This window comes from Saccopteryx leptura, chromosome 2 (assembly GCF_036850995.1).
Source record: "Saccopteryx leptura isolate mSacLep1 chromosome 2, mSacLep1_pri_phased_curated, whole genome shotgun sequence".
NCBI classification, from domain to species: Eukaryota; Metazoa; Chordata; class Mammalia; order Chiroptera; family Emballonuridae; genus Saccopteryx; species Saccopteryx leptura.
The window spans coordinates 335,418,660-335,434,363 of NC_089504.1; the positions used below are offsets into that span (position 1 = coordinate 335,418,660).

Consider the following 15,704-nt stretch of genomic DNA (forward strand, 5'->3'; position numbering starts at 1 on the left):
AGAACAGGCCCAAATCTTGGTAGGACTTGGGGCATGGGTGAGAAGGATTTTGGGAAACCATCCTCAAGTTTGGCCCTTGGCTTTGGGCCTTGTGGAAGCTAGAGGAAGCACAGGCAGTTTGGAAATCCCCAGGGGCCATGAGGAAATCCCCAGCAGCTGAAGAATCCTCAGAGAACAGGCCTGCTGGAGCTGCCAATCAAGTGATCCCTGAAGGCAGTCAGAATCTGACTCTTAACGGTGGTCTTAGCAGAGAGTGCAAGCCCAGACGACCCTGCTTGGGCTTTGTGCCCATGAGATGGTATGGTGTCATCAGGCTCTGGGCACACCTTTGGGTTTGACAAGGCAGGGGCTGAGGGCATATGGAGCCCTAAGCCTCAGTGACCACCTCTGAGGTAGTGATCTGGGGCTGACCACCCCATGTCCACTGACCCTCCTGCTTGTCCCAGACCTCTGCCCACCATACAGGTTAAGGGTGTCTCTGGAGTCTTCAGTTTATTACTGTAGTCATCTATTCATCCATTTTATTTCATCAATAAGCATTTATTGAGTGCCTACTATATGAAGAGACTGGGGCTTTGGGGATGAAGCAGTGATGAAAGCAAAGTCGGCACTGAGCTTGTTTTGCCTCTTCCAGTCCTTACCCTCCAGGGTAAGGCGAGAAGCTGTCTTTCAGCCACAGGCCCCTCAGCCTGGAGCTCTCAGGGGGACGGCTCTCTGGGGTGGGGGCGGGGCCAGCCCTATGGAGGTGAAATCCTGCGGCCTCGGTGCCGGTGGCAGCGGGTCGGTGAGAAGGTGGGCCCGCCCTCTGCTGGGCTCCGGCGACGCTGCAGGGCGGGTGCGTCCTGGGGTTCCGGCGCATGTGCTGGCCTGGCCCCGCCCTTAGCCCCGCCTGTGCGCCAGCGGGTGGGCGGGGCCAGGAAGCGTGGGCCGTCCTGTGGGCCTGGAGCTGACCCGGCACCCACAAGCACTGAGCTGTTCTGGGGAATAGCGTGTCTGGGCCAAGCCCTGGGCGTGGATTTCCGCTTAATCCTCCTTTCCCTCCCGTGTCCATCCCTAGGCTTCTTCAAGCAGGTCATCTGCCCTCTTCCTCTTTGGTATCCACTGGTCACCTGGTCATCCAATGCTCAGTAAAATTTCAAAATAAAAATTGCTTCTCAAAGCATACCAGTCACTGTCTACTAAAACTGGTACTTCATAAAAGAAGATATATGTTACACACCAAAAAACAAACAAACAAATAAGGAATAAAAGATAATCCTTCCTAAGAGAGCGAAAGCACTTGTGCTGAGGTTGGAAAGAATGCACCTGTCCTCTCGGTGGTAGGGAGCCCTCCTCCGCCCTGAGAGCTGAGGGCTGGAAACGGGACATCCCCCCCTCCCCAGCTTCCTTAAATAAATAGTTCTATTAGTGACATTGCAAATTAGTAATAATACAGGCACCATACAGTTAATATACATTTATGGCAACTGTTTATAGCTTTAAAAAAAAAAAAAAAGAGTTTTGATTTAAAGGGGAACTAGTGAAACAAATGGGGTCAGAGGAGTATTCTTTTGGTAATTAGAACCTCAGCCTCCATGTTTTCTAAGCTATCTCCCTCTGAACCAGCCTCAAGAAGCTCACAGGCTAGTAGTGAGGAGGCTGAAAAAGAAGCAGGCATTGTGCTTCCCCACAGTGTTCACCTTGAGGTATTACACGTCATTGTAGTTGAATCAGTGAAAGACTTTTTACTTCTCAGACTCCTGTCTAGCCTGCCCCCAACTCTGCTTAGCCACCCGGGCCTAGCCCAGTGCCCAAAACAGAGGGAAGTAGCTTCCACTCACCCACACCACCAACATCAGAGAGTTGAAGCTGATACTCTCTCTGGATATGCCTTTGTTCCCCATTCTGGTCCACCGGGCTTATTGTACCTGCACCCTTTAGATCAGTTAGTTAAATCCAGTGGATATTTATTGAACACCTACCATGTGCATTGTGCCGGGAAGTGGGATGAGATCTAAAAGAAGTAGGAAATGGACAGAAGGGAGAGAAGGCTTAAACATATGACACAAATTACTATCAAAACAGTGCATGTTGTGTAGTCATGGCACATACACATTAAGTTTCAATAAATTCAACTAGCTGATTAGATAAACTATATTACTGTAGTCTAAAACTGTAAATATTGTATTTTGTGTATTTTTATTATAAGCTGTCCTTGACTATATACATTATGCCTTTATGTAGGTGTATGAAATAGTATGTACAAAACCATGTATACTACACTGTGTGAGCAATTTAAGGGATTTTTAAGGGTAATTTTGACTATATTCTATTTTTGCCTAACATGCTGACTCTAGACTCTAACCTCATGTGTATGTGACTCCACTGTATCTAATAGAGCACCTTATTAAGTATAATCAAGAACTGCCATGTGTATGTGGTGATATTTAGGTATAGACATTGAGTGATGTGGTTCTTCATTAGAGTTTACCTACAATTTGCCTGGTGCTTTACATGTACTTTCTTTTAAAATTCTCACTTCCCCACCCCCCAAAAAGCAGAAACTCTTAAGAGACCTAGATGGAATTCAGACCCAAGTATGTGTGACTGTGAGTCCATGCTTTTTTTTTTTTTTTTTTTTTTTGTATTTTTCTGAAGCTAGAAATGGGGAGAGACAGTCAGACAGACTCCCGCATGTGCCCGACCGGGATCCACCCGGCACGCCCACCAGGGGGCGATGCTCTGCCCACCAGGGGGCGATGCTCTGCCCCTCGGGGCATCGCTCTGCCGCGACCAGAGCCACTTTAGCGCCTGGGGCAGAGGCCAAGGAGCCATCCCCAGCGCCCGGGCCATCTTTGCTCCAATGGAGCCTCAGCTGCGGGAGGGGAAGAGAGAGACAGAGAGGAAGGAAAGGGGGAGGGGTGGAGAAGTAGATGGGCGCTTCTCCTGTGTGCCCTGGCCGGGAATCGAACCCGGGACTTCTGCATGCCAGGCCGACGCTCTACCACTGAGCCAACCGGCCAGGGCCTGAGTCCATGCTTTTGCACGACATTACCATGCAGGCCTCGAGCGAGAGATGGGGAGGCTTGAGAAGGTAGAGTGACTGGTGGAGAAGCAGTTATAAGTCAAAGCTCTGATGCTGATGAGGGCATGGAACTGTGGGCAAATCAGCCTGAGAGAGTGAGAGCGAGCGGGCTCGGGAGAAGGAGATAGAAAAGTGAAGGTGAAGTGTAAGGAGGGGCACGTAATGGCTGTCCCTGGGGGCAGGCCAAGGGACCTGAGGTGGTCTGGCTGACTGTGGGAGTGCCTCAAACATAGAGTAAGCTTATTAAAGACATGGACCGGGCCTGAGACAGTACTGACCTTTGAGCAGCAGGGCAGCTGTGGTTGTGTGTGAAGCTGGGCAGGTTGTCAGGGCATCAGGTTTCCCTTCTGAATGAAGAAGTGTGCTTTTTTTTTTTTAATTGATTTTAGAGAGAGGAAGGGGGAGAGAGAGAAAGAGACATTGATTTGTTGTTCCACTTATTTCTGCATTCATTGGTTGATTTTGTACATGTTCTGACCAGGGATCAAACCTACAACCTTGGTATACTGGGACGATGCTCTTTAACCAACTGAACAACCTGGCCAAAGCAGAGGTCTGCTCTTTTCACTAAGGAAAATGAAACTGATTTGACATGACCTCCATCAGTCACACCGATCAGCTCAGACAGAATTGAAAGGATCTGGTCAGAAAAGAGGAGGGGATGGGCACATGGTTAATTCAGAACAAGACCATGGATACAGTGACACCTCAGTCACCCAGAAGTCATTTCCCAGAGCACTGCCAAATGGCAGGTGGGCCTAAGAAGGCCCTTGAGCTGCCAAAATAGTGGACAACGAGTCGCAGGAGAGCCGGCCGTTTCGCTGACATCCCACTTGTTCTGCTTTGGAGTCTGTTCTCTCAGGCTTGGTTATCTGGTTTTCTAACATTTGGCAGGAACAGCATATTATAAGGAAGTGAGGGTGCTGGGGACAGGCGTGCTGACAGGCAGAGTGACAGCTGATAGCTTGACAGGGATAGGGAACAAAAGAACTAAAAAGCAGATATACGGACACAAGGGATGCCTGGCCTTTTTCACGTGGGCATCTAGCGAGTATTCATGTTGATTGTGATGCCTAGATGGGGCTGGTTTCCTTTGAGAGTGGCTGGAGGTATTGTGGGGGGGTAAAGGTTGCAGAAGCCAGGCTGGGAAGTCAGGAGTCATCGCAGTGGGGACAACATGCCCTTCAGTACAGGATGGAGTGGAAATGATTAGGTTCAGGAGGGGAAGCGCAGAGTTTGAGATGAGTTCAGCGTGTTTTATTGAAGAGAGTCTATAAAATATTTGTTATTTTTATGATTATTAATAGTAATAGAATTTAGAAAACTACTCAAGATAGAAAATATTTTATTCCTTAAAGGGGATAGGCTTCAGTTAGTTACCTATTTGCTTATGATCTGTCTTTCCATCCCTAGGGATCCCAGATAGATAAAAATAGTTAAAATGTATTGAAAGCTATTGTGCTGGATACTGTTCTTAGAGCTTTGCAGGTCCTAATTCATTTAACCTCTACAATATGTGGTAGGCACTATTAGTTTCCCCATTTTACAGGTGAAGAAATTGAAGTACAGGGTTAAGTTGTGGAGTTTAGTATATAGAAGAGCCAAGAATGAACCAGGCAATCAGCCTCTGGAGGTCTAAATAACTTAACCACGGTATGCCATGAATAATTCCTTTAAGGCGGTGGTTCTCAGAATCACCTAGAGACCTGGTTAAAACACAGATGCTGGTTCAATATCCAGAGTTTCTGATTCAATGGGTCTGCGAGGGGCCCTAGAATGTGCATTTCTTGTAAGTTCGTAGGTGATGATGATGCTGCAGTTCTGAGGACCACACTTTGAAAACCAAAGCCCTTTCACTCACTGAGATTTCACCAGTGTCATGCTAACTGTGTGAGAGAGTCAGTGCAGCCTGGCCTGTAGTGTTGCAGTGGACCAACCTGTCATGCTGAAGTTTGAAACCCTGGGTTGCCTGGTGAAGGCTCATATGAGAAGCAACCAATAAACAGCTAAAGTGAAATAACTACTTCTCATCCCCCATCCCATTCTGTAAAATCAATAAATAAAATATATTTTTATTTATTTAGTTTATTTGGTAAGAGGAGGGGAGATAGATAGAGAGACAGACTCCTGCACGTGCTCCGACCCGGGATCCACCGGACAACCCCCATCTGGGGCCAGTGCTCGAATCAACCAGTTGAGCCACTGGCTGCAAGACAGGAAGAGAGAGAAAAGGGCGAGAGGGTGGGGAAGAAAAGCAAATGGTTGCTTCTCATGTGTGCCCTGACTAGGGATCGAACCCAGGATGCCTGCACACCAGGCTGGTGCTCTATGCACCGAGCAAACTGGCCAGGGCCAATAAATAAAAATCTTAAAAAAAAAAAAAAAGAGTCCGTGCAGCATAATCCTTATTTTGCTGATGAAGGAACTTTAAGTCACCTGCTCACAGTCACACAGCTAAGTCATTCATTCATTTATTCCTTCACTGACTCACTCATTGATTGAACAAATAGGCACCTCAGCACTAAGCCTTACACCAGCCTCTGTGTTGAGCAGTTCTCAGCCTTGGTTGCATGTTAAGAATCACCTGGGGGAGCTTTAACAAAATCCCAGTCCCAGGCCTCCCTCCCAGACTAATTAGATCAGAAACATCTGGCTGGGGGTTGGGGGAGGATCCAGGCATCAGTATTTTTAAAGTCCCACAGGGGATTTTAGTGTGCAGCTGCGGTTGGCACCATTGTGTCAAGAAAGCACTGGGGATGCGAAGACCTGTGACACAGCATGTGCCCCAGAAGGGGCAGGCCATCTTCCTGGGAAGACACAGCACTTCCTAGAAAGTGGAGGCAGGGCCTGACCTGTGGTGGCGCAGTGGATAAAGCGTCGACCTGGAATGCTGAGGTTGCCGGTTCAAAACCCTGGGCTTGCCTGGTCAAGGCACATATGGGAGTTGATGCTTCCTGCTCCTCCCCCTGTTCTCTCTCTCTCTTTCCTCTCTCTCTCTCTCTCTATCTCTCTCTCTCCCCAATAAAAATGGATAAATAAAACCTTTAAAAAAAAAAGAAAGTGGAGGCAGGATCCCAGTGTCCTACTGGCTACGTGTAGCTGTGTGGTAGGTAGGAGGCAGGGCTGGGCTTTGGTCCTTTTGGACAGTGTTTACCAAACCTTTTCATAGAGAAAGTAACACTGTTTACAGGGCCCACTGGGCTCACAGGACTGCCTGGGGTGACAGGGCTGGGTCTCCAACCACTCTGGTTAGTCACTGGTTGTGAGACAGCTCTGCCCCCCCAAGGCTTCCAAGGACCACCCCCACCCCAATCTTTTTTTTTTTTTTTCCTTTAGAGGAAGAGGGAGGCAGTGACTGTTTCCTTTTCTCTGCAGAGCTGACAGCTTTTGAGACAGCTTCAAAAGACCTGTCTTTTGGCTCCTTCCCACCTACTCCCAGCTCCTATTTCAGCATCTTTGCTGTCCCCAGCCCAGGCCTAGCACTGGGTGCTGCGGTTTCTCTTCATGAGGAGCCCTGGTTTTTCATTGGCAGCCCTTGCTCATTGGCCAGACACCCACAATTTCTTCTGTCTTCAAAACCGAGGTCCACTTACCCCATCCTCCTCTCTGGCTGATGTATACACAGAGTACAACTGATGTCCCCGGTGTGTTTATTACTGTGAGGCAGCAACAGTGGGACTCAGACTGATATTGCGGGTCTCTGCCCCTTCTGCACTCGACAGGACAGCCGTGCGGCTGCTGTTTGGGCACAGTGTGCAGTGGGCCCTGTGTGTTGTGTTACAAGTGACATTAGTGGTTGTCTTGGCCCCTGCTACAGTAATTAGATGTCTGGGGGAGCCTATGATTTGTGTGTTCTCAAGGACACTGTGTTGTGATTGACTGTTCATGTGTGCTGGTGGTGTGTTTGTGTATGTGAGTGTATGTGTACGTGACCCTGCATGTGCTTGTCTCGATCCTGGCCTGTGGGGCCGGGGGCTGCAGGTTTCAAATTCCTCTGCTATTTTTAGGGACCATATCAGCTCAGCTGTCTGGGAGCTCGGGTGTGTGTCAGTAGGAAAGCCCCACCCTCCCAGTCCCTGGCCCCTAACCCTCCAGCCCTGTCTGTCCTCTACCCCGTGCCTTTACTCTCCTGTGAGCCTCCTCCTTCCCTTCCACACAAGGTTATCACCCTCTCCCTCCAGGCGGCCTATGGCATACCTGGTACCCGCAGTCCTCCGAGCCACTCACTCTCTCCGCCGGCTCTGGCCAGGGTTGGGTAGCTCCTGATGGGAGGGGCCAAGGGAGAGGGAGGGGAACAGGGGCGGGGCTGCAGCCAGTGCTATTTTGAGCTGCTAACCGAGCAGCATCAGAGAAGACTCCTTGCTCTGGGCTGCTCCAGGCCAGGCCAGGCCATGCTGGTGAGTGTCCCTCTGACCCCCACCCCGGAAATGTCCCAGGCTCCTCATGCTGCTTCCTCATTTAGGAAAGGAGGGGCCTATTCGTTATTTTCCCAGATGTGGCCGAAGGCGGTGAGGAGGGATGGGAGGGGCAGCCTTGGTCTCCTCTCCGCCTTTTGGTGGGGAGGGAATTACTCAGCCCCCAGGCAGCCTCATAAACTCCTTGGAGGTGAGGGGCCAGGCCTTCTGGGGCTGACTTGGGACTTTGGGAGTTTCAGAGGGGGCACCATATTCTAAACCTCAGTGCCATGGGACTGCATTAGCCTCCCACAGGCTGTGATGCACCTTTCCCACAAACTGAGTGCTTGAGGTCTTCATTCCTTGGAACACTATTTTCTTCCAGAACCCGGAACCCCAGCACCTCCGAGGTCTTTGGAAATCTTGTTCCCTGCGTTGGGTTGCCAGGATAGCCCTCCATCCCCTCTTCTTCCTGGTAGACAAAAGAGGGGCTTGAGAGGGGTGGCTTTGGAGTTGTCAGGGACCGCTCCTTTCACTGTCCCCTAGAGTGGACTCAGCACCCCTGCTTCCAGTTCTGTGGCTCAAACACTTGGAAGCAGCGCAGATGGCATCTCTGAGATGCCCTGATTGTCTGGAGGTCTCCTTTTTAGCAGAGGTTACTCCAGAGGAGTAAGTGCCTTTAAAAAGCAAGTGAGGAGAGACAGAGCTGCCTCCCAGTCTGTTTCGTCCCCCCCACACCACCCCTCCCGGCCACCAAGGGTAAGGTTTTCAGCTGTGTCAGCAGTTGGCGGAGTGTACGGGCTGGCCTGGTGCGGAGGTGTACCAGGAGCCTGAGATGTGCCCATGAGCATTTGTATCTCTCTGTGTCCAGGATTGCCCTGCTCTGCCTGGGCACCAGGGTGGAGTTATGTGGCAAGCAGGGAGGGGGTGGGGCCAGAGAGACTTATTACCCTGAGAAGTGGGTGCTTCCTGGTCTAGCTGATGCCCCACCCCACCCTGCCCTACCCTGGTCACAGATTCCGGGCCCTGCACGAGGATGGCCAGGCAGATGGCACAGTGCCCTACAGAGGGGCAGTGAGTGTCCCCAGGGAAGGGAGGCCTCCCGCAGGTCTGGCCATTAGAGGAGGAAACCCAGGGCCCTCTACAACTGTAGCAGCAGCAGGAAGCCGCTCCAGTGCACCTGCTTCCTCCCAGCCTGCTGGGCAATGTGCAGGGGCTGGGCTGCTTTCTGTTCCGCCCTGAGGTAGGGTAGGGCTCTCACTGGAGGCTGGAGCAAAGGGGCTAGGGTGTCCCTGTCAAGCTCTTCTCCCTCTCTTCCTCTGCCTGGGAGTGTGGCCTTCAGCCCAATCCCTGCAGAGCCCCTGTTCCTCTCAAGAAGCTCTATGTGGAGTTATTTGGGGCAACCGTAGAGGAACAGGTCAAACAGGTCATCTACGGAAACTCGACTTTCTATCCAAGCTATTGTTCTGGCTTGTGATGTCATGGAAGGACAACTGTACAGGTGAATCTGGAAGACGGAGGCAGGGCTTGCGTCCATCCCTTAAAGTAGCCTTGGAAGTTCTTGCTGGAGGACAGATCTGGGCATGAGTCCTAATGTGCCATTTACTGCTGCGAGGCCTTAGGCAAGTCATTTCTGAGCCTCCTTTCGCTCACTTGTAAAGTAGGATTTTTACCAGCATTTACTTCAGAAGGCTGTTGTGAGGATTGAATGAAATGATGCATGTGAAGGGTTCAGCACAGTGCCTGGCACCTAGTACATGCTTTGTACAGGAAGGGTCACTGTTATTACTGTTGTTACTGTTATTTCTTTCCTATTCTCCTCTCCCTAGCCCAGACCTTACATAATTTGGTGCTAGGTTGAGACCGGCAGGGAGAGGGTTACCTGGGACCTGCCTTCTGCACCTCAGAAAGGGAGAGGAGAAAGGGGAGGATGTCGTGCCTCTTTCTTCCCCGAATGAGAAGCCCAGAGTGTGTGGGAGTGTTGGCGGAGGGAAAGGCAGCAAGTTCTCTTCCTCAAGGCTCTTTCTCTCTTGGGGCATCTGCTGTCCTTGGGACTTGCAGAGTGTAGACATCTGTCATGGGCACTTGGACCTCAGTGCCTTTGTCCAGGCTGGGCATTCCATGCCTAAGGGGTATCTGATGGGTGGAGTGATTCTCCTGGGGGTACTGTGCCTCCAGTCCCTCCTGTGAAGGGCTCAGAAAATTGTACGTTAAGGACAAATGGTCCTTGCTGGGCATGCAGAGGGTAAAAGCCAGTCTGGCCCACCCCTGTGTGTTGGAAGACTTCTGGGCCTGAGTGGAAGTGGGTCCTTCCACACCATTCTCAGCTTTTCTCCTCTTCAAGAACAAATGCTTTTTATCTATTATCTCCTTAGCATTTTTAAAAAAGATTTTATTTATGGATTTTAGAGAGAGGAGACAGAGAAGGGGGAAAAGCGAGAAGCAGTTACTACTCATATATGTCTTGTGCATTTTTTTTTATTGACTATTTAGTCATCTCTACAATAGAATTAATCAATAAGTAACAAATACATAAAATAAATACCAAATGTCTCTATTGTGTCTAATTTGCATGATTGACATTATTATCACTTTTCTATTTAGATTCTAGTTTTTTTGATTGATGTTATTTTAGGTGAAGTTTTTTATATGGTTACATTGTCTACATATTTGGTTTTTTTGTTTTGTTTTATTACAGAGACAGAGAGAGAATCAGAGAGAGGGATAGATAGGGACAGACAGACAGGAACAGAGAGAGATGAGAAGCATCAATCATCAGTTTTTTGTTGTGACACCTTAGTTGTTCATTGATTGCTTTCTCGTAGTGCCTTGACCATGGGCCTTCAGCAGACCGAGTAACCCCTTGCTCAAGCCAGCAACCTTGGGTCCAAGCTGGTAAGCTTTGCTCAAACCAGGTGAACCCACGCTGAAGCTGGTGACCTTGGGGTCTCGAACCTGGGTCCTCCGCATCCCAGTCCGACGCTCTATCCACTGTGCCACCGCCTGGTCAGGCTACATATTTGTTAAATGGTAACATAAAGGTGCTTCATACCAAAGTACCATAATTTACTTGACTCCTCCTTAATTCTAGGCATTTTGGTGGCTTCCAATTTGGGGCTATTACATAAAGTGTGTCTTTCAAAGTCTTTGCGTTGGTTTGTAGGTTTTTTCTTTCTCTTCCTTTCTTTAAGTCAGCCTATTGCATACACATTCCTGAAGATGGGATGGCCAGGCCAGGAGATGGTAGATTTGATGGCTGCTATTGCTCCCTAAGAGCTCCTGAGCCCTCCCCTCAACTCCATGGCACCGAGTTTACTATCCATTTATTATTGTTAAGTTTAGTGATTATACCTTCCTTGTTTTCCCCACATCTCTGGGAATCAGGATGGGCAATTGTTATTTGCCATAATTCAAAGGAACCCCATTGCAGTATTGTTTTGCAACAAGCATTTGGTAAGTGCCCACAGCAGGATGGGTAGAAGAGAGTTCTCCTCATGAGGAAGTCAGAGTTCAGGGAACATTATAAACACACAAACAGTTCCCCAAGACCCATCCTGGTTGTGAATCCTAGTGCTGCCAATTTACTAGCTCTGGGGCCCTCAGCAAGGTACTCACCCTCTCAATTTTCTCATCTAGAAGTTGAGTTGTGAGGATTAAATGGAGACGGTATAAGGTGCTTACCTGTGCATGGCTCATGGTGAGTATTCATTCAGTGAGCGCTGGTTTCTCTTCCCTTCCTCAAGAAAAGAGGCCAGAAATACCAGAGAGGAAGGGGGTAGTCAGTCCCTAGCGAGTGGCAGGATCGTGATGGGGTCTCCGTTTGCAAGTCCAGAAACTCAATGTGGGCTCTTTGGTCACTAGTAAACACCGCGCTATCAATCCATGCTTTGGTTTGATCCAGACCTCCTGAACTTTGACGCTGACGCAGAATATCAGCCAGAGTTGGCTATTAAGGATGATTCAGCCACTCTCACTCTGCCTAACACAGCGGAAAAGTTGGGCCTCTGTGGGGAGCAGCGCAGGCTCTTCAGTGTGAGTGACATAAGTTCAAATTCCAGCTCTACCACTTATCAGCTTTGTGACTTAATCTCTTCTGAGTCTTTCTTCTCATCAGCAAAATGGGAATGAATGATAATAATTCCCATGTCATGGGGCTGTTGTAAGATTTAGATTAAAAAATATATGTCAAATACATGTACAAGGTCCATCTCACTGTAGGTGTTCCATATTCAATAATTAATATCATTGTAGAAAATGGTTGAATTTTCTAGAGAGGAAACAGATCAGGAAGAGAGGCCTTGGCTCCCAGGCACCTTTGTTCCACGGAGCCATTGGTTCCCAGCTCTGGGGGTGACTACGGGGGAGACATTGCCCCCATCCTTGGGGCTGAGTGCCTTACCTGTTCTCTATTGGATAAAGACAGGTTATTCTGGATCCTAAGCAAATCTTAGTTAAAATCTAGTGATAAGGAAAAAAGGAGAAATGTCGAGGCAATTCTGCACAGAGGCCACAGAGAGAGCTTCCTTTGAGAAGAACCCCACGTTTGTGTTCAGAGTGGTATTCATAAGGCATGACTAGGCCCTGGTATGAGTGGCCTGATGTTCTTACAGAGCAGGAGGTCAAAGAACAAATGTGTTAATTAAACAAACTTCAAATCTCTAGCATATGAACTGGGTAATAAAATAGAAAAGTCAACAAAGCAAATTAAAAATAACTCATTGAAAACAAAAAAATTCCATGATTTTTTGCTGCTAATTCATTATAAGTAGTCCTAAGAATGAAACCAGTTCTTGAATGGCATTGATCTGAATGGTTTCTTTGGATGAAGTCTCTCCTTGGGCTGAGGCAGATTCTGCCTGTTGATTTTCAAGGGGACAGGCTCCAGTTTCTAACCCATGAATGGAGTGGCTTTAAGTTCTCCGGGCCTCTTGCCCCAGCAGGTAATGGTTTGTTGCAGGTAAAAGGCAAAGTTGTCAGAGTCCTGAAGCAGCTTCCTTAATCCCCTCCCAGATCACAGGCCGCAGCTTTGGTTCACTGAATTAAGGGCTTGAGTGCCTCTCCAGATCCAGAGAGGACTTTAGCCATTATCTAGACTAGTCCAGAGAGACTCAGAGAGGTGAAGCTGCTTGTTTAAGGGCACACAGCTTCCAAGGGCAAGAAGTTCTAGGTTCTGTACCCCACTTTGCCTTTTCTTTCCTCTGATATTTTATCCTTACGCCTTCTCTGACCTTTTGAGCTTTGTAATCCTTCCCCCTCTGCTCCATCCCCTTCCCCCCACCCCTGTGTTCACAGCGTTTGTCCTGGCAGAACCTGGCCGTTAGGAAGACTCTGAGCTCCTGAGAGACCCTGCCCACCCCCATTTCTTCTCTGACCCAGGGTGCAGGCTACTTTCGGCGCCATGGCTTTTTCATCAAGATTTGCCTTCTGGGAGCAAAAGGAAAGTTGGATTTCAAAACCTTTATGCTTTTCCTATGTGCTTGGCATGGTGTGTGCAGTCAGGAGACTGACTTGTGGGAGAGGAAGCTTTGGAAAGTAGAGATGGACTGGAGCATGTGTGCATATTTGGGGGGTTGGGGAGAACGACCAGTGGGCCAGTGAACTCACTTTTCTGTCTGGATGGGCTCCGGCGCTGAGTCACGCTCCTCCCCTGAGCTCCACCTCTAGTAAGCTGAGCTGCCTTTTGTCCCACTGGTGCCCCTCAGCCTTAACCCTTCCACACTCTTCCCATGCCCCCTGCTGCTCTGACTCGCCCCTGGGAATGTGGGCTGCTGTGGAGGGACCACTGGGAATGGCTTTGTGTCTGAGGTCTCAGAACTGGGTCTCACCAGTAGGAGAAGGCCTTCTGGCTGCCTGGGTCCAGAGGGTAGTTCAGGCTGCAGACCTGGGCGTGCCTTTGTGCTGTGCACTGTCCCCAGCTGGGCAATGACCTACCACAGACAGAGCCCTTTGGGTGGGGGAGGGGGTGGTGAGTCAGCCTCAGGCTAAATTCAGAGCTGAGCTCAGAGCTGGGCCTGGTGTCCCAAACATTTGGTGGGACAGCTAGTGTTTCCCCAGTGCCACTTGGGTAAGATGCTTGGGGTCCCAAGCTCGAGCCACTGGAGAGAGGAGGGCAGAGTTGGAGCTGGTAAAGGATGCGAAGTGGACTTGGAATCTGGGCCATGCCTGTGCCCGAGCTAACAGCACTGCGTGCAGTGATGAGTGTGTCTGTGTGGTGAGCACTTGCTGCCCCTCTAACCTGGGTGCCCCGAGCTAGTGCATGGCGTGGTCTCTGCGGGCAGGGTGGTGAGGGATGGGCGTCGGTGTGGCCGCAGCAGGCACAGGCCTGGACTCCGCCACTCCTCTTCATTCCCTCTTCACCAGCCCCTCCCTTCCCCGTCTCTGCTCCAATCCCAGTTTCCGAAGTAGTAGAGTCCACACTGATGAAGAATTGCCATTTTCCCCTCTGTGGCAGTATGAACTAACTTTGAAGCTTGAGCTCATATGGAAATAGCTCTGCGGGCAAGATGCAGCTTTAAAACTGCAGTGGCCAGCATGCTGGTCAGTGCCCCAGGCACTGCTAATTAGAGTTCATAATTAGCCGTGGACGCTGGTTACAAATGGAGTCTCCCCAGGTGGATAATTAACCTGACCCTGGAAGAGTTCCTAAGGATCTTTTCCGTTAGGAATCAAGGACTCCTTCTTACCGCGTTGTGCCGGGAAAGAAAGGCATGCTGAGGGAGGTGGGATACGGCGGTTCCAGACCTGTCTTTTTCTGTAGTCCTAAGTGACTGAGTAAAGAAGAGAAATGAAACCCACTAGGTCTGCCAGAGCTTGTGGAGGGAGAGATCTACGGAGAAGCAGGGGAGAAGGCCCTCCCAGACTGGAGGCCTGGCCCCTCAGGATGTGTTCCGAACACCCCAGTCTCTAAACTGAAAGAACCTTCAGAGCGTCCATATTGTCTGCTCTTTTTTCCGGATTCATTATGGCCGTTGGCTCCTAACTGCTCCTCTTCTCTGACTCAGGCCTGTTAGCCCTGGGCTGAGCTCAAATCCCTGGCCAGAGCAGCCAGACCTCAGGCATCTTTTCCTCCTCCACACCCCGCCCCTAGCCTTGGGGTTTCCTCCCTCAGCTGCATGGTTGGCAGTTCTGTGGGTCTGAGGTTGGGAAGCTATCTGGCCTCCTGAATCCCTGCCTCTGCCCCACTTTCTGCCTCCAGCCAGAGCTCGGCCATCTGGTTGAGAAGGCACTTGGGCTTGTGCTGAGGGACATCATATGGAGCCTAGAAGCAAGGCAGAGTCAGCCTGGTGGAACCTCCCAGTCACCCCCACTGAGTTCTGCTGGCTCTGCAGGTCCCCGCACGGGGTTATTCCCTCTCCTTGGCCACTAGATCAGGGGCCCCTGGTTCAGACCACTTCTTGTCTGAGCTGGAATGACTCTTGTAGTTTAGTCTGAGTTGAATGAGCTGATTCTTTCTATGCACACTGTGACCAAGGCCATGACACTGCTGTTCGCGGGTGGACCTCTTTAAGACAGCCCCAGTGGGCCACGCGGCTGGCTGGTCACTGAGGGCAAAGGTACATGGCTTTCCACCCCACAGAGACCCTTCAATCTTAAAGTTGTCACTGGCCAGTTTTGAGCCCAGTATATGTTGCCCAGGTCCGCAGCACTGCTGAACACTCAGGGGCTCTGCCCGTCAGGGAGAGAGGCCTGAGGGATGCCTGCCTTCTGCGCCTGCAGTGCTGGGTCCCCAGCCCTGACCTGCCAATGACATCTCTGTCTGCTCCCTCAGGTGAAAGAGGAGGACAAAAGTCTGCTGAAGTCTGGCCCTCCTGGCAAGGAGGAAGGGGCTGTAAGTTCTCCAAGACCCCCTGTGCGTGGGTGTGTCCACCGTAGCCCAACCTGGGGGGCAGTTCCATGGAGCAGGCAGGCAGGCAGAGTTTCCCTTCCTGTGCGGGTGGCGAGAGGGAATGCCAGTCAAGGGGCAGCAGGTGCAGCCTGTGTGGTGCTAACCTGGGGCAGGTGAAGGAGATGGGAATGTCATGCACTTTGGAGACCTCCCCTGAACTCCCCCCAGCCCGTTTAGCTCCTACCTGTAGATCTGGTTTCCTGAACCTTTGGGGCTAGAGAGGCTTAGGTGGGCAAACTCTGAGGTCAGGGGCACCAAATGAGCAGCTGTTGGGACTCTTCATCCCGCTCTGGGTGGCACCAGACAAGGGCAGGGAGGAATTTCACTGCAGCTGCTGCTGTCTCTTCCCAAGACCCTGTCA

The 15,704-nt window shown here is 50.3% G+C and overlaps 1 protein-coding gene and 1 long non-coding RNA gene across 22 annotated transcripts in view; one reads left to right on the forward strand and one right to left on the reverse strand.

Moving 5' to 3' along the window:
- MYO18A (myosin XVIIIA) overlaps positions 1-15,704 on the forward strand; it is a 97,466-nt gene that overhangs the window by 26,287 nt on the left and 55,475 nt on the right. Inside the window, exons 1-2 of one of the 21 annotated variants that reach the window (XM_066363632.1) lie at positions 12,751-12,893; positions 15,225-15,286. The exons of 17 other annotated variants lie outside the window; for them this stretch is intronic. In XM_066363632.1, coding sequence (XP_066219729.1) covers positions 12,857-12,893; positions 15,225-15,286 — 99 coding nt within the window. In that variant the 5' untranslated portion in view covers positions 12,751-12,856. Of the gene's footprint in view, positions 1-7,403; positions 7,462-12,750; positions 12,894-15,224; positions 15,287-15,704 lie in introns of those variants that run through there. 3 more of the 21 variants (XM_066363635.1, XM_066363634.1, XM_066363633.1) reach the window with 3 other exon arrangements.
- On the reverse strand, positions 578-11,370 carry LOC136391801 (uncharacterized). The gene is made up of 4 exons (XR_010748890.1): positions 11,140-11,370; positions 3,343-3,411; positions 1,962-1,993; positions 578-1,190 (listed from the first exon to the last, which is right to left on the reverse strand). It is a non-coding gene; the product is annotated as an uncharacterized lncRNA (long non-coding RNA).